At 42.5% G+C, this 18,155-nt stretch overlaps 1 protein-coding gene across 4 annotated transcripts in view; it reads left to right on the top strand.

Moving 5' to 3' along the window:
- The window catches only part of LOC129747397 (uncharacterized), a 106,467-nt gene extending 89,112 nt beyond the window's left edge, over window positions 1-17,355 (top strand). For all 4 annotated transcript variants that reach the window (XM_055741599.1, XM_055741601.1, XM_055741600.1 and 1 more), the window contains exons 5-11: window positions 12,937-13,108; window positions 13,176-13,590; window positions 13,651-14,641; window positions 14,712-15,013; window positions 15,072-15,545; window positions 15,607-15,773; window positions 15,831-17,355. In XM_055741599.1, coding sequence (XP_055597574.1) covers window positions 12,937-13,108; window positions 13,176-13,590; window positions 13,651-14,641; window positions 14,712-15,013; window positions 15,072-15,545; window positions 15,607-15,773; window positions 15,831-16,597 — 3,288 coding nt within the window. In that variant the 3' untranslated portion in view covers window positions 16,598-17,355. The remainder of the gene's footprint in view (window positions 1-12,936; window positions 13,109-13,175; window positions 13,591-13,650; window positions 14,642-14,711; window positions 15,014-15,071; window positions 15,546-15,606; window positions 15,774-15,830) is intronic.
- Window positions 17,356-18,155: the final 800 nt, after the last annotated feature.

Genomic DNA, 18,155 nt, shown 5'->3' with positions numbered 1-18,155 from the left:
ATCCAGACTTCCTGGCTGTCGACAAGCGTTCCCCAAAAACATTAACTACTTTTTTAACAGTTGATTTGGCAACTTTTAGCGATTTTGCCAGCTTTGCGTGCGAGTAGCTCGGATTTTCGTGATCTAAGCAAGCCTTGATCGAGTGCGGTCGTGTTTTCTCGCTCGTGGATTTTTTCCACTTGAATTTTCGAGGAAAGTGAACATTATTAATAATAATTTCTTATTGCAGTGAAGACCGTTTTATCCGAAAAGTTTTTCGACTGGTTCAAGTGATGAAGAAATTGTGGCTTTTTGTTTCGGTTGTGAAAATCTCATCGAAAATTTCGTGTTAAAGTTAATAAAGCTTGATTTTTACACAATTTGATAAAATTGGCTTGTTTGAAGCATCGAAAATTCTGGGAATCAAAAGTGGACGATACCGATCTTGTACAAAAGTGGACTCAAACATGAACCCTGCGGGAGGCCCATGTAAGAGGTTCTTTTAACTGCAATATCTCCGTGAGCAAAGTTCAGATGCTTCTCACAAAGTATACTGTATAAGATGATTAGATTAGATTGTATTGTGTTAGATCAGACTCTCTAATTTTCTAAATTTTTTTTTTATTTTTGAAAATTAATAACTCGAAATTATTGGGTTTCAGAACCATAAGTTTAATTGCTGCATGAAATTGTCACTATTGGCACTGAGGGAATTGTAGATCCACTACCGGTGGAAGAATTGAGTTTGTGGCTGACCATACTTTCTTCAGTTCCTCGGCTGTCTCCACTACCTTAGATCGTTTAAGAAGGTGCTGCTTCATAATCGCCCAGTACTTCTCGATGGGTGCACTCCGCTTCCCGCACGTGCAGATGGCTTGCCAAACCAGGAATTTATTCGCAAATTTGGATATCTTCTGAGTGCAGACATGCTTCGGAATGCTGAACTTATCCTTGACCGTGAAAAACAGGTTGCCGGAAATATGTTTGTAGTCGGCCTTCACATATGTTTCGTCGTCCATGATGCAGCATTCAACTTTCGTCAGCATGTTGAGGTACAACTTCCTGGCACGGAGTTTGGCTGACTTGTTCTGCTTCTCGTCGCGATTAGGGACCTTTTGTACCTTGAACGTTCGAAGCCCAGCCTTAGTTTCGTCCTTCTGGACAAAACTTCGGCTTATGCATCTTCTTAGCCACATGCCGAACGAGAGATACTTGTTCTCGTGATGAATGCGCAAGATTTTATCACGCACGAGCAGTTCTTTCGACTCCATTTCTGCGAGTTTTGATCACCAGACTCTATAACTTGCAGGATGTAAACAATGCACTATGAATTAAAACCACCCAAATTTTCATTATTTTCTATCCAACGGTTAAAAAGTTAGAGCAATTTCATAGTGTGGCAATTTCATCATTCGGGATAAATAAACTTACTTGGTTTAAAATCTCGAAAAAAAAAAGAAAAAAACAATTTCATCGTGGACATCCTTCAGTACAACAGAAAGGTTGGCCAATTGCAAAGTTCATACAGTTATCAGACGTTATATCTCGCGTGAGCTTTCGTTACGTCGTATGAAACAAGAATTCACAGGAAACTGCTGCAAAAGTTATCAAAACAACTTTAAAATTTGTATTTCACGTATAGAATTTGTTATCCAGGCTACAAATATTCTAAATGGAATTTGCGTCTAGTTTATGTCAACTTTTGTATTATTTTGTAATAAAACTGTTTTTTTTTTACATTTTGTTTCATACGACTTAATGAAAGCTCACGCGAGATATGACATTTTTCATCATTGCTGGTTTGCAAGGTTGCCGATCATTAGCGAGAAATCTACCACCTACCTAAGGGTCCAGCGCCGATTGACCGACGCATAGGGCTGAGATAAAAGATCTCCACTGCTGGCGATCCGTAGCCAGCGTCTTCCCTTGCTGCCAACCAAGGTTCTCGTCAACTGTGTGGATTTCAGCGGCTAGACTTCGCCGCCACGAGCTTTTGGGCCTGCCTCTTCTTCAATGCTCATCTCGATTCCAGTCAAGCGCCTCTCTGCAAATCTCGTTTTCATCTTTTCGCAGCGTGTGCCCAATCATTCTCCACTTACGTTCCCGAATCTCGATGTCCAGCGCCTTTTGATGACCCGGCGATGAAGCGCGGATGATGTTCCGCAGACAGCTATTCACAAAAACTTGCAGTTTTCGCGTCGTCACCGCATATGTGCACCAATCACACGCGTACAAAAATACGGATTTGACGTTTGAGTTGAAGATTCGGATCTTAGTTCGTAGAGATCTGGCGTGAGCGCCAGATGTTTCGAAGACTCGCAAACGCAAATCGGGCTTTTCTGATCCGGGTTTCGATGTCTTTCTTAGTATCACCATCAGGCGTTATCTGGCTGCCAAGATACTGGAAGCACTCTACTTTCTCAACGTGTTGCCCAGCTACCACGAAAGTGGAAGGATTCACTGTGTTGATTTCCGTCGACTTGATCTTTCCGACATTGATTTTTAGACCTGCTGCCTTGGAACTTTCGGTGAGGCCGTCAAGTTTGCTCTGCATGTCTTGTTGTCTTAGGGCGAGCAAAACAATAGTCTGCCAGGTCAAGGTCGTTTAGCTGCTCCATTGTCGAAGGATTCCACGGCAATCCTCGGTTTGGTCTACTGTCAATCGATCCAGTCAAGATCTCATCCATTCCGATTAGAAAAAGCAGTGGTGATAAAATACATTCTTGTTTCACTCCAGCAGTTACCGGGATAGGCTCGGACAATACACCGTCGTGCAAGACCTTGCGTATTGTGCTTCGATGAGATGGACTATAGTTTCTCTGAGACCCCTCGTCGTCTTAGAGCAGCCCACATGTTTTCGTGGCACAATACGAGCAGAAAAGAGTCCTGGGATTCGTTGATTTGTTCCAGTATTATTCGTAACGTTGTGATGTGGTCCACACATGATCGTCCGGATCGGAATCCAGCTTGTTGCCGTCGGAGTGTAGCGTCGATCCTGTTCAGGATCACTTTGTAGAGTACTTTGAGGGTTGTACAGGTCAATGTTATGCCTCGCCAGTTACTGCACTCTGTCAGTCAGGTCCCCTTTCTTCAGGACCTTTACGAGGATACCCTGCATCCAGTCGGCCGGGAATGTTGCAGTATCCCAGATGTCAGCGAAAAGACGGTGCAACATTTGTGCCGACAAGGCAGGGTCGGCTTTCGACATTTCAGCAGGGATGCAATCGATCCCAGGCGCTTTGTTGGATTTCATGGCTTTGATTGCCGCTTCTATTTCAGCCAGCGAGGGCGCTTCCGAGTTGACGCCATTAATGCGACTTAAAGTCTGCTGCATTTAATATTGGAACAAATTCTTTTGCTCATTGTGGCGCTCCTAGTGGACGGATTTGGAAACTTTTTTCACCCACGTGTCGGGAAATTCATTACCTTTCACCATGTATTTATGTCATAACACCAAACGATAGCATTTTGTAAACAACCGCCATGGAAGCCGAACGGAGAGATCAAATTGTGCACAGTTTTCTTGAAAATCCATTGTTGTCGGCATCGAAGCTAGCTAAACCGCTTAAAATGCCCAGAAATACCGTATGGCGTGTTATCAAGCAGTACAAGGAAACATTGACGACGGCTCGGAAGCCGCATTCGAAGCGTCGGAGTGGAACTGTCGACCGGAAACTGCGTGGGAAAGTCATCAAGGCCGTCAAGAGGAATCCCAATCTTTCAGACCGCGATTTGGCCAATAAGTTCCAGGCCGCTCACAGTACGGTGCGACGAATTCGTCTCCGGGAAGGAATAAGGTCATTCCGAGCCAGCAAACAGCCAAATCGGACGCTGAAGCAGAACAATGTGGCCAGAATCCGTGCTCGAAAGCTGTACGACCAAGTGCTGACCAAGTTCGACGGATGTAAAGTCTGCTTCATTTAATATTGGAACACAAACAATTGCGTGTAGTTCAGTCATTTATTAACGAATTCATAATTTGTTTTTCATACAAATGTAGCATTTTCTTTACTCTTTCATAAAAAAAAATTAAAAAAATTATTCATTGCTGTTTCGAAGAAATTCTCGTACTCGTACTCGTAAGAAAACTGTGCACAATTTGATCTCTCCGTTCGGCTTCCATGGCGGTTGTTTACAAAATGCTATCGTTTGGTGTTATGACATAAATACATGGTGAAAGGTAATGAATTTCCCGACACGTGGGTGAAAAAAGTTTCCAAATCCGTCCACTAGGAGCGCCACAATGAGCAAAAGAATTTGTTCCAATATTAAATGAAGCAGACTTTACTGTTAGCGTTCCGAGCTGCAGGTACTGTTGGCCATCGCTATTCGTGACTCGGAAGAATTGTTCGAAGTGCTCAGTCCATCGTTTGAGCTGATCTGTTCGATCGGTCAATAACTGACCTGCTCGGTCTTTCAGCGGCATTCTTGCCTTAGTCCTTGCACCACCGAAGCGGCGAGAAATATCATAAAGTAATCGGATATCTCCATTGGCGGCGGCTCTTTCTCCCTCTTCGGCTAGGGAGTTTGTCCAGGCTCCCTTGTCTCGTCTACAAGCTCGTTTAACTGCTTTTTCCAGCTCCGCATATCGTGAGCGGGCGGCTGCTTTGGCTGACCCGGTACATGCCTGCTCAATACCGATTTTCGCCTTTCTCCGATCATCGACCATCCTCCAAGTTTCATCCGACGTCCATTAACTTCTTCTTCCACAGACTTTACCGAGAGTATCATGGCTCGTCGTGATAAAGGCATTTTTTATTCCAAACCACTGTTCTTCGCATGTTCCGGCTGTCGGCAGTTCCGAGGCTCGGGATTCAAGCTGTTCAACGTATGCCCTTTTCACCTCCGGATTCTCCAACCAGCGGACGTCGCGTCGTATCGACACTCGATTTTCTCCTCGTGCTGTTGGACACGCGCAACTCTCAGTCGTATCTCGCCAAGGACGAGGTGATGGTCAGATGCAATGTCTGCGCTGTTAGCACAACCGTGCTGACAACGTGAGAAGCAAACTGTATTTTACTTCAGTGTTTTAATGACATGATCGAATACACTTACACATGTATGAGTTATGAATAAATGACAGTCTTATAGATATTCTGAGATAGAATAGACGCGTTTCCTTTCCACTGCATAAAGAAACCTTCCAACAGGTTATGAGCCTGCACGTGGAAACGCGATTTTAATACGTTTTACGTTTTAAATGTAATTTCGAGACCGATTCGTTATAATTTTTCGTGTCCGCGACTACGTTTCCCGCGTTAGCGATGGAAGGCAATCGCTTTAGCCTTCAAAAGTTGAATAACCTCAACTATTCGAGTTGGCGGTTCAAAGTGGAACTTCTCTTGATCCGGGAAGAACTTTGGAGGTGTGTCGTTCCGGGAGTGAAAGCCGAGAAGGAATCAGATGCTGCTTGGGAGGCCCTTGATGCAAAGGCTAGAGCTACGAGCGGCCTGCTCATTGAAGATAATCAGCATGGCCTGATTCGATCATCTGTGACGGCAAAAGAGGCGTGGGATTCACTCCGGAACCACCATCAGAAAGAGACCCTAACCTCAAAAGTGTCTCTGCTGAAGCAGGTATCCCAAGTAACAATTTTAGCTTTATTATGGTCAGCAAACTTTCGTTTGGACTATAGCATTAATCTTCATAAAAAGCTAAAGCGCATTCTATAACATCACCTGGACTCTAATAAAGCCAAAATTAGGCTATTTGGCCCTACCCTAGAAACGTCATCATGACATATTTTTGTTGGTCATCAATTCTGGTCACCAAAGCTTTTAAAAAGCTATTATAAAACATGTAAGGAATTTTTGTTTTTTTCGATTCTGTGAGTTCTCGGAGTTTTATTTTTTTTTCCAGCAACCATAATGGTTGATGAATGATGATTGCATTATTGAGATATTTATGATCTGGTAAAATTAATAGTCAAAATACCAATGTTTTAACCATATTATGAGCCTCTTTTGTACTGCCAGTCAAGATTTTAGGTAAAATGTGTATGAAATAGTATCTTAAAATAAATGCGCCTCGTCAAATCTGATGGTCAATCATGATGGAATTGATGGAAAATGGGCTTGAAAAAATATTTTCCAATGCTTGCATTGTGAATCCATCAACATGGCGTCATTTTGTGCCCTTCGATTTTGCAACCAACATGGCGTGAGTCAATTCATAGTTTTATTATGGTTTAATGATGACCCCAAAAAAAGCTACGATTTGACGTTTCTCTCGCAAGCCAATCAATTACACGCTTAGGATGAATTCCTAATTTCTGAGTTGTTAATCCTTAGTACGGTAAATGAGGACAAATATTTTAAATAAAAACGGATTGGTTGTTAATCACCCGTGGAATAAATCATGAGTTGAAGTCAAATTTCGTTGTTTGACGCCATCTTGAAATCCAAGATGGCGACTTTCGCTGATCGTTCAAATGTTGTAAATGACTTAAAATCGCATGAAATCCCATCAATATTGGTATTGGGTGAAAGGGCTAAACGATTAGAAGTCAAATTTGGCTATCAGACGCCATCTTGAAATCCAAGATGGCGGCATCCGCTGAACTTTTAATGCTGTAATTGACCGAAAGTCGCATTAAACAACCACTATATGGGTAGTGGTTGGAAGGGCTAAACTAGAAGAAGCCGATTTTTTTCATTACGACGCCATCTTGAAATTCAAGATGGCGTCTTCCGCTGAACTTTGAAATGCTGTTAGTCACTGAGAATCGCATGGAAGGCCCACAATATTGGTATTTGGTGAAAGGGCTAAGCTACAAGAAGTCGAATTTCGCTATCGGACGTCAACTTGAAATTCAAGATGGCAGCTTCCACTGAACTTTAAAATGCTGTTAATCACTGAAAATCACATGAAACTTCCACAAAATGGGTATAAGTTGAAAAGGATCAACGAGTAGAATACAAATTTCGCAATTGGGCGTCATCTTGAAATCCAAGATTGCGGCTTCCACTGAACTATAAAATGATTGAAATCATTGAAAGTCACTAGAAATTCCCACAATATGGTCATTGGGTAGAATGGCTTAATCAGTTTAAGTGAAATTTCTCTATCAGATTCTCTTGAAATCCAAGATGGCGACTTTCGCTGAACCTTAAAATGCTGTAAATAACTAAAAAACCGCATGAAACACCCACAATATGGGTATTGGCTAAAAGGGCTAACCTAGAAGAAGTCAAATTTTGCTATCAGGTGCATCTCGAAATCCAAGATGGCGGCTTTCACTGAACTTTAAAATGCTGTTAAACACTGAAAATCGCATGAAACTCCCACAATATAGGCATTGTGTGAAAGGACCAAACGAGTAGAAGTCGAAGTTTTCTATCAAACGACATCTTGAAACTCAAGATGGCGGCTTCAACTGAGCTTTAAAATTCTGCAAATGACTAAAAACCGCACGAAAGCTTTACAATATTGGTATTCGTTGAAAGGGATAAACTAGAAGAACCAGACCCTGATTGTTTTTGGCAACCCGCTCGAACATTTTGTGTTGTTCAAATCGAACGATTCTTTCCCCAACTTTGTTTTTTCTTAGTACTACATTTTTTATCATGTTTTTGATGCATTTAGCACTTTTCTTGTTTTGTTGATAGTTTTTGTTTTTTGCCATTTGCTATTTATGTCATTGTATTATGTCTATCATGCTAATATGTCTAAATTGTATTGGTCCTATTAAAGCGAAAACTATAAGGTTATGTTGTTTCTGTTATTTGTTTGATTGAGGGACATGTGCCAAAATCGGATGTTTCCAAAATCGAATGTTGCCAAAAACGCTCGGGGTCTGTATTGTGGTTGCTTTGTGCGATTTTGGGTCACTTACAGCATTTCAGAGTAAAGCGGAAAGAGAAAATCGACTACTACTCGTTTAGCCCTTTTACCCAATACCAATATTGTTGAGGTTTCATACGATTATAAGTCATATACAACATTTTAAAGTTCAGTGAAAACCACCATCTTGAATTCGGATGGCGTCAAATAACGAACTTCGACTTTTACTGGTTCATTTCTTTCAACTAATACCCATATTGTAAGGGTTTGAGGCGATTTTCAATCATTTACAGTATTTTCAAGTTGAGTGGTAGCCGCCATCTTGGAATTTAAGATGGCGACGGACAACGAAATTCGACTTCTACTCGTTTATTACTTTCACCTAATAACAATTTTAATAAGGTTTCATGATATTTTCAGTTATTTACAACTTTGAAAATAAAAGCGGAAGCCGCCATCTTGTACTAATGATGGCGTCAAGCAACAAATTTTGTTCCTCCTATTTGAACTCTTTCACTCAATACTCATATTGTAGAGGTATTCATTCCACTTCCGGTAATTCGAAGTTTTCAGAGATTTTTATAATTTTTTATTATTTTAACTCAAAATCAACACACAGAACTTATCAAAAATGTGTAAAAATGGGAAATCTAATTCAAATATGTGCTATCTAATCTGAGCGTGTCCTGATTTGACATCTTGATCGAGAACTGTCACTAAGTTTTATGGCGGTTTAATAATCAGGCACTGAGTGCTATTATAGAACATGCAAAAGAAAGCTTGGAGCAAACTTCTAAGTTTGTGTTTTATTATAGTTTAAACAAAGCATTCCTAACTCTTTCTAAATAACTAAAACAGTATGTTTAATGGAAGATTTATGAGCGTTTTCAAAACTATCTAAAAATAGATGGTTGATTCAGGAATATAAGCATTTTGCATGACCGTAATAAAACCATCATAAAACTAGCTGCACAAAAAAGCCATAATAAAACCATTATAAAACATCGAAATGCTAGTTAGCTTGATCTGTGTTACTTGGGATGTGAAAAGCGTTTTGCCGACGGCGACGACATGGGGGATCATTTGTATGACATGGAGGAGTTTTTCGAACGATTGTCTAGCGCCGGGGAGGTTCTAGCAGAAAATTTACGAGTCGCGATGATTCTTCGAAGTCTGCCTAGTTCCTACGATACGCTGACAACGGCATTAGAGAGCCGGTCAGATGCAGATTTGACCCTGGAACTAGTGAAAAGAAAGCTACTAGACGAGGTAGCAAAACGTGAAAACGCTTCCGGGAGCGGATGTGCGCTTAAAGTTGGCGTCAGTAGTGGTCATCCGAACAATAAGAAGAAGCCACTTTTGTGTTTTGAATGTGGACAAGCAAACCACAAGAAGTTTGAGTGCCCGCAAAGGAATCGAGGTTCGAAAAGTGATTTTAAATCAAGAGGGAAACAACCCAAAAAGAAAGACGAAAGTGTTTCGTTTGCGTTCGCCACGAGTGTGCGTGAGAACTCAAGTATGCTGCAGTGGGTTGTAGACTCTGGTGCAATCCGTCATACAGTCTCCGACCGGAGCTTTTTTAGTGAACTGACAAAAAGTGATGTTAGTAGTGTTAAACTCGCCGATGGGAAATTGGCTAAAGTGGAAGGCCAGGGATGTGGAGTGATTGAATGTTGTGATGAGTCTGGACAATCAAGAAAAATGAACATAAGTGTCGCTCTCTACACTCCGGACCTTGCCATGAACTTGCTGTCAGTGCCTGCGCTAACACAAAAAGGCGCAAAAGTGTTGTTCGACGATCGTGGATGCCGTATAATGTTTGGTGAGACGACGGTAGCGGTAGCGAAGCTGAAGCAAGGGCTTTACCAGCTGATCCAGCCCACAGTGGTGGCATTGGCCACGAATAGCCATCACAACAAGGATTGCCAACATGTCTGGCATAAGCGATTCGGCCACAGGGATCTGGCTGTGATTCGGCGGATGGAGAAAGAAAAGCTGGTGAACGGAATGAAAATCTTTGACTGCGGTGTGGACGAGCAGTGTGAGTGTTGCTTAAAAGCTAAAAGTGTGCGAATTCCTTTCCCGAAACAATCATCATCCACTACCAGTGCGACCATGGATTTAATACACAAAGACGTGTGTGGGCCTGTCGATGTGCCATCATTGAGTGGCTATCGTTATTTCCTAACGATGATTGATGATTTCTCTCGTTATTGTGTGGTGTTTTTGCTCAAACATAAATCCGAAGTGCCCGCCAAAATCGAGGAGTTCACTGCTATGGCGAAGAATGTTTTCGGTCGCAAACCCAAGATTATTCGTTCGGATCAAGGGGGCGAATTTTCTTGTACCAGGCTTCGTGATTTTTATAAGCGAGAGGGAATTCAGGTGCAGTTTACGGCCGGCTACAGTCCACAGCAAAACGGTGTTGCGGAGCGCAAAAACCGCTATTTAGTAGAAACGGTCCGGTGTTTACTTTTCGATGCTAAGTTGCCGCAGTGTTATTGGGCCGAAGCATTGAACACTGCTGTGTACTTGCAGAATATCCTAACAACAAAATCCGTGAAATTGTCGCCGTACGAGTTGTGGCACGGCACTAAACCGAATGTAGAAAGTGTCAGAGTGTTCGGCAGCAGTGCGTGGGTGTATGTGCCAAAGGAGAAACGTAAGAAGCTCGGGGCAACGGCGAAGAAACTTACCTTCGTGGCGTATTCTCTTGAGCACAAGGCTTACAGATTTCTCGACAAAACCACCAAGAAGATCACCGTTAGCCGCGACGTCCGGTTTGTAGAACCGACAACTGAAGCTGATCCACCGATGGAGAAACCCGCCGAAGATATGGAGCAGGAAGTGTTGTACGATTCAGTGATTAAAAAAGTGCCAATAAAAAAACAAATAAACGATGAGTGCAATACTGGTCCGAATGATGACCAAAGTAACAGTGAAGATGAAGAAGCGTACCGTTCAGCCCTGTCCGAAGAATCGGATCTTAATGGCTTCAGTGATGGCGAACCAGTACAAGGTATCAGTGATATCGATGATAACGGCGATAGTGAGAAGCAGTTAAGAAGATCCAAACGTGCCACAAAAGGTATCCCTCCGACTCGTTTCCAGGATGTGGGTGGAATGATCGTCCATAGTACCAAGGAACCACTCTCCTACAAGGAAGCGATTTCGAGCCCGGACCAGGAGGCTTGGAAAGTTGCGATGCAGGAGGAGATCTGTTCTCTAACAGCGAACGAAACCTGGGAACTAGTCAAGCTGCCACCCGGAAGAAAGCCTGTCGGGTGTAAGTGGACGTTTAAAAGGAAGGAGGACGAGAATGGCCGTGTCGTGCGATACAAGGCGAGGTTGGTCGCACAAGGTTTCTCGCAGCGTTTTGGTACGGATTACGATGAAGTATTTGCACCCGTCACCAAACAAGCCACTTTTCGTACCCTATTAACCATTGCCAGCCGCGACAACATGATCGTGAAGCATCTGGATATAAAGTGTGCCTATCTTTACGCCGATTTGCAGGAGGATATATTCATGATGCAGCCACCGGGTTTCGAGTCTGGTAACAATTTTGTGTGCCGATTGAAAAGAAGCATCTATGGGCTTAAGCAGTCAGCGAGGATGTGGAATGGCAAAATAGATGGTATCTTCAAGAAAATGGGATTTTCGCCAGGCAAAGCCGATACTTGTCTCTACGTGAAAGAAAGTAAACATGGTCGGTGCTTCATCGTGATTTACGTAGATGACATAGTTGTTTTCTGTAACTCTGAGGAAGAATTTAATAGTGTCCTTGTAGCCTTGGAGGCCCACTTCAAGTTGTCTAGCCTGGGCAATTTACGTAAATTTCTGGGAATTCATATTGAATACATCGAAGGTCGTTACACTATGAATCAAAAATGCTACGTTGAAAAACTTCTTTCCCGCTACGGACATGAAAATTCAAAACCATCTAAAATCCCAATCGATACCGGATACGTAAAACAAAAGGAGGAGTTGTCCTTGCCATCAAACACTACCTATCGTTCGCTGGTCGGTAGTTTGTTGTACGTTTCCGTTACTACTCGACCGGATATTTGTGTTGCCATGTCGCTACTGTGCAGAAAGGTGTCGAGCCCGACAGAACGTGATTGGACGGAGGCCAAGCGTGTTCTAAAGTATCTGAAGGGCACAATTGACTTCCGGCTCCACCTTGGAAATTCAGATCAGGATCTGGAATGCTTCGTTGATGCGGATTGGGCAGGAAACGAGAGCGATCGCAAGTCGAACTCTGGGTTGCTCATCAAATTCGGAGGAGGTCTAGTTAGCTGGTTTACGCGTAAGCAAGACTGCGTAGCATTGTCGTCCACCGAGGCTGAGTTCGTAGCTTTGGCAGACGGGTGTCAGGAGTTGCTCTGGATGAAGAAGTTACTCGAAGACCTTGGTCAAAGCAATCCGAATCCTGTTGTCGTGTGGGAGGACAACCAGTCCTGCATTAAGTTGGTCTTTTCGGAGCGGATCGAGAAACGCTCCAAACACATCGATACCAAGTACGCTTTTACGAAGGACCTGCGTCAACGTGGTATCATCGATCTCCGTTATTTACCGACGGAACAAATGGAAGCTGACCTAATGACGAAGCCGCTGGATCGAGTCAAGCTCGAACGACATCGTGAGGCGATCGGTGTTCAAGCCACTTCTAACGTTGAGGAGGAGTGTTAGCACAACCGTGCTGACAACGTGAGAAGCAAACTGTATTTTACTTCAGTGTTTTAATGACATGATCGAATACACTTACACATGTATGAGTTATGAATAAATGACAGTCTTATAGATGTTCTGAGATAGAATAGACGCGTTTCCTTTCCACTGCATAAAGAAACCTTCCAACATGCGCTTCGTTTGTTGCGGACATCAAGAAGGCTCCTTGGACATATAAATTTAAAGTTTTGTGTAGAATTGGGACTTGCTCTGTCAGTACGTTCGCAGGTTTTGAACTCTCTCTTTTTCTTTCTCTGTGGCAGTTTTCTTTGCATTAATTTTTGAAAAAAAAGCTCGTCTTCTCAGAGAGGATCGAGGCATATTTAATCAAGTGAAAAACTTTACCAACCAATTTCTTAGCTATAATTTATGTGATCTTGAATTAACCTCAAATCTCAAAGAGTCTTAAAATCAATGAATTATAAACACCTTTTTCATTTCCAGGATCAACCGCTCAGCCACTTGAAGGTTCTTTTCGTAGATAACGATACGATCGCGATGAACAACCACGTGCACTATCAACTGCTGAACGATACGTACAAACTGTTCGCACCCAAGTGCACTTCCTTCGAAATCGAGCGAACGGCCGGAATAAAACAAACCGTTTTCAGTTGTGGTAAGATGCGAAACATCTCCTGCTAAAATACCATTTTAACAAAAATTTTTTTTATAACCTATTACAGAATTGATAGCTCAGCAAACGGGAATCCTTCCGAACGAGATGTACTGTGTGATCCTCAAAGCAGTAGACGAAACACTTCCTCCCAATTCAACGGCCGGCAACAGGCTCCGAAAGTCCCTAATCTGTATCCATCCAAACCACGATCGGTTGCTTCTACCTCGACCTGAAGCGTTGATCAGTGCCGATAATCCCGCCGCCACGGTCTCAGTTCAATCTTCACCAGCACAAACGGAAAATGGTAAACCAGGTCGCTCCCGCGGGGGTGAAGGTCGCAAACGTTCGAACAACAAGGCCTCGCTAGCCAATTTGCATTATCCGCAGGCCGTCAACCTGTTCAACACCTCAACCCGTTTTGCAAGGGTCGCGGTGCCAAACAATTTCTACGATCAGATTCGAGACAGTAAAGTTGATTTGGAGTGAGTAAAAACATCTCCAAAATATAGTTTCATGATTTGATTTTTTTCCTATTGTTTTAGCTTTCGTTTGCTCAGAAACCCTCTGAACGCATTTGACATCACCAAAGTGGGAGGAATAATCTACCTCAAGAACACGACTAATATTCAGAAGCACCTGTCGGATGTGGTGCTTTCTCTGGTCGTCGGGTGGATGAACCGTAATGCCACGATCAGGATCACCCTGAAGGCGAATACCCAATGGCCCGGGAACTTATGCAATGCTTCTACCGAAAATTTCTGTTCCATTCATCCGAACCAGACAAGTTGCGTTTCCAGCTGTGGAATCGGTAGCGTGGATGGGTCCTGTAAATTTCGTCTCTCGGATGCTATGCTGAATCTAGGTGGACCTTTACAGGCTTCGCGAGATCAAGAAAGCCCGTTCGAGCACAGTTACCCAACCTGTACACCGGATTTGAACTACTGTCCCGATAATTTCTGTGATCCGCTCGAACAAATGGCGTATCAGGAGAAGATTCAAATTTGTCCTCAGGATTGCGTTCCTTGGAATGAGATTATCGGAGTGCATCACATTGACAAGAGCAAACCGATAGGTATTCACATGTCGGCTACGATCTGCACCTGTCGGGCCACGGGTCAATGTGATTGCAACGATGGAGTCGGGGTTCGAAATGAAGATCGACGCGTTAAGACGAAATCTACTACCCAGTCTAGTAGTACAACAACGACTGAAATTCCGACTACCGCTAGTAAAGGAAACTCTACGGGAGGCGCATCATCGCCGGAAGCTGTTAGGGATGGGTTTGGCGGCTTTCATCACGCTACTGGGCTTATAAAAGGTCCAAACGCACCTATCTACCTACTAGCAATCGTCGTGATTCCGATGGTCATCGCGATCCTGTTGGTGGTCATCTGCTTTTCTCGACGTATTGGTTTGAAGAAGAAGATAGATAAGAACAGCATACCCTTGCAAAATGTGAGCAACGAAACAGAAGTATTCAACGTCGAACTTCCGCTGAACTCGAGGATCAACGATATCAACTTTAAAATTGATGTAAGTAAATACGCTACATTGTTTCTGAGCATGGTAGTAAAAGTAATCATTCGTCTGATTAAATTTACAGTTCGACTCAAAATGGGAATTCCCTCGATCCAATCTAATACTGGATGTGACCCTGGGAGAAGGTGAGTTCGGTAAGGTCCTTAAGGGCTACGCTACCGATCTGCCGGAAAAGCCTGGAATCACAACCGTGGCCGTTAAAATGCTGAAAACCGGCGCCAATTCCGTCGAACTGTTGGCCCTGCTGTCCGAGTATCAACTGCTACAGGAAGTAGCTCATCCGAATGTGATCCGCCTGCTGGGAGCATGTACCAAGGGCGAATCGCCGCTGTTGATTATCGAGTATTGCCAATACGGATCGCTTAAGTATATTTGGTACATTTAGATTATTCGATTCATAGTAAACCGCTTCTTTCTTTTGCAGGAACTACCTACGATTGAGTCGCAAACTTGAAGTGATGAACTCTGCCGATTATGAGAATGCTATCGCTCCGATCACGGTCAAGGACATTCTGTCGTTTTCGTGGCAAATCAGTAAAGGGATGGCATATCTTACTGAGATCAAGCTGGTCCATCGGGACTTGGCCGCTCGGAATGTTCTTCTAGCCGAAGGAAAGGTGTGCAAAATCTCCGACTTTGGACTGACGCGGGATGTGTACGAGGACGATGCCTACCTGAAGAAGAGCAAGGATCGAGTCCCGGTCAAGTGGATGGCCCCGGAATCGCTAGCCGATCATATCTACACCACCAAGAGTGACGTTTGGGCTTTTGGAGTGCTGTGTTGGGAGCTGATTACACTCGGCGCGTCTCCTTATCCAGGCATCCTACCGCAGGATTTGTACACCCTATTGAAGCAGGGGTATCGCATGCCTTGTCCTACCAATTGTTCGGAAGAAATGTTAGATAATTAGATTTTTCCTGATTATAAGAAATATTTTAAAGTTTTACTTTCGTTACAGATACAGTATTGTAAGGTCATGTTGGGCGGATGATCCAAAGCTGCGACCTTCGTTCAAATATCTAGCCGGACAGTTCGAAGCCCTTTTGGGTCGTAGTGCCAAATATGTGGACATGGAGCAAAACTCGATTTCAAATCCGGTGTACTGTGAAAATGCTGCTGCTGATGGTAAGTTTTTTCCTACCAAAACAAGGATTCATCCTAATATTTCACTTTCTTCCCTAGAAACAGACTGTGCTAAGATTTCATTCGTCAAGGAGGAACAGGACCGACTGGAGAGCCTCTGGATTCCACCACAATACGAGCCGTCCTCGGCCTCGACGGCTGATAGCAGCTTCCGCTACCTGTCGCCTTTGTTGATGGATAAAAAGACGCTTATGTTGCAGAGCTACGACATTCCACGGCCTCTTATAGAAACGGGCACAATCGAGCAGAAGTTGCGATATGAAAACGACGTCAGGCTGAGGCCCCGTAAGATCAACAACGATGGTACATATCCGCCCTCTTCCACACCGACCACGGTTTACATGAACTCTAGTCAACCAAACCTAATGTGCCGATTAATGGAGGAGGAAACGTCGTTCATTGTACCCAACATGGAGTACGATTCACCCAGTCGGCAACCCAGAAGGGTGTCCTATTTAGACATGAATAAGAACACTGTTAATCTCAATCTGGAGATCAACAACATGGTAGACAAAAAGCAGTCGAAAGAGCTGGCTTTTCGATTCTCGAGCGTGGAAAACGATTTGCAGACATCGAAAAGTGAATACCAATATCAGACTCAGCCCAGCTCTTGTACAGCAATATCGATTGAACTAGACAAAAATGAATCAGACATGGATCATGGATTGCAAAACCATGACTCCGGCATTGCTATGACTAGTGGGGATCTAGGAAGCATCGGGAGGGATGAAGTGGACTATCCCTGCAAAAAACAGCATGACTTTATTCAGGAATCCCAAGCCATCACCGTAACTTCGACTGTTTAGATGAAAATAGCCTTGTTTTCGGGGACTTCAAAGTTCTTTATTGGAACAATTTACCATTCGAGTAAGTTAAGTTTTGGCCGGTAGACCAAACTCTTGAAAACGATACAAGGAAATGTGGTCTTAAAAAAATCCATAAACGGAACCAAAGTAGAACCAAACATTTGATATCGATTTACTGATATAGTTAGACCAGTAGTAAGTTGATGAACATTTATATAAGTACTGCTCGCCCGAGCTTGGAACAACGCGAATGAGCTAGAGGCGATGCAATTGCGTCTTTTGTTTTGTTTTGAAAGTTATTTATTGAAAACCCCCTTTTAAGTGATCTCATTTTTGTACTCGAATAACAGAAGGTACCTTTTATTGTTACAGCTAACGCGAAGGCTGTAGTATGATTTTTGCGATATTATTTTTGCGTTTTTGGACATATTTATTTTATTTGTTTTAGTCGAACTAACCAAGGAATAAAAGTGCCATACGATGTTAACTAATATATTGATTATACTTTAAGTAAGCACTAAGTTAAGACACGTTTGTATTACTGTCCCTTTTCTGTTAATTTATAAACGTAACAAAAGAAAGATGCAGGCTGGAACTGAACATTTTTTTGGAAAGCAAACAAAAAATCATTCCCAAATCTCAATGTTAACCAATAATACACAGAGTAAATTAATATTCGCAGACACAAAATATGTAAAAGCTAACATATGTAGGTCTCTACAAAGCGCCAGTTATAAAGGAAAGTAAATATAAATTGAATAAACTAAAATATCAACTTATTTTTTATTCACAGTTTGCACGAGAAAGAACGTTTTCCGAAACCCTCAGTCTTCCCCCAGTCTAGAGACTTACATTTAACCTTTTTTAGTTTTCTGCTCTTCTTGTTCATGCTTTTGTTATATTCGTTACTAGTTGTTTGTGTAGTTGGTGAATTCTTTTTTTGCGATTTGTATTCCTCCTATACCCTCAAGACCACATGAGTCCTCTGACACTCTTTTAACCATCACGGCGATTAAACCTTCATTTGCAGGAGATCATGTTAGCTTTTTCGGGTTTATTTTTTTCCCGTAAAGCTCATGCTCGCGTTAGTGCGTTCCACGACAATACTCATATAGGTACGAATCATCGTTAAGCTTGTAGGTACATTGAATACAAAATTTTCCGTACAACGCTAGTTTTTACATCAAAGCGTTCATAATGGACACTTTTTAAGCAAAAATTGCAGCAAAATATCTTCATTTTTTGCATCAATCTGTTCTCTTTTGAGATCAATAATTATTTGTTTTTCTTATACATACATAAAAACCTACAAGTACTTTTTTTTGTTTAGCAAAATATCATGTTTTGAGCATAACTTAAACCCTGTTCTTCTTTGATTTTTTTAATTCTCTTTTTAATTCAGCGCCTGAGTTTTCATTAGAAACATGGGTTTGTCATGTATGTTTTTAAATTTCGTTATTTAGTGTAATGACCTCTTCATCACACATGAAATATCAATGAGTTGCGAAAAAATCATACATTCAATTAACGAATATCTCACCACAGTAAAATCGTATTG

The sequence above is a fragment of the Uranotaenia lowii genome, chromosome 2 (assembly GCF_029784155.1).
Source record: "Uranotaenia lowii strain MFRU-FL chromosome 2, ASM2978415v1, whole genome shotgun sequence".
NCBI lineage: Eukaryota > Metazoa > Arthropoda > Insecta > Diptera > Culicidae > Uranotaenia > Uranotaenia lowii.
The sequence above is the reverse complement of the archived record's forward strand: the minus strand, read 5'-3'. Positions and strand labels throughout refer to the sequence as shown.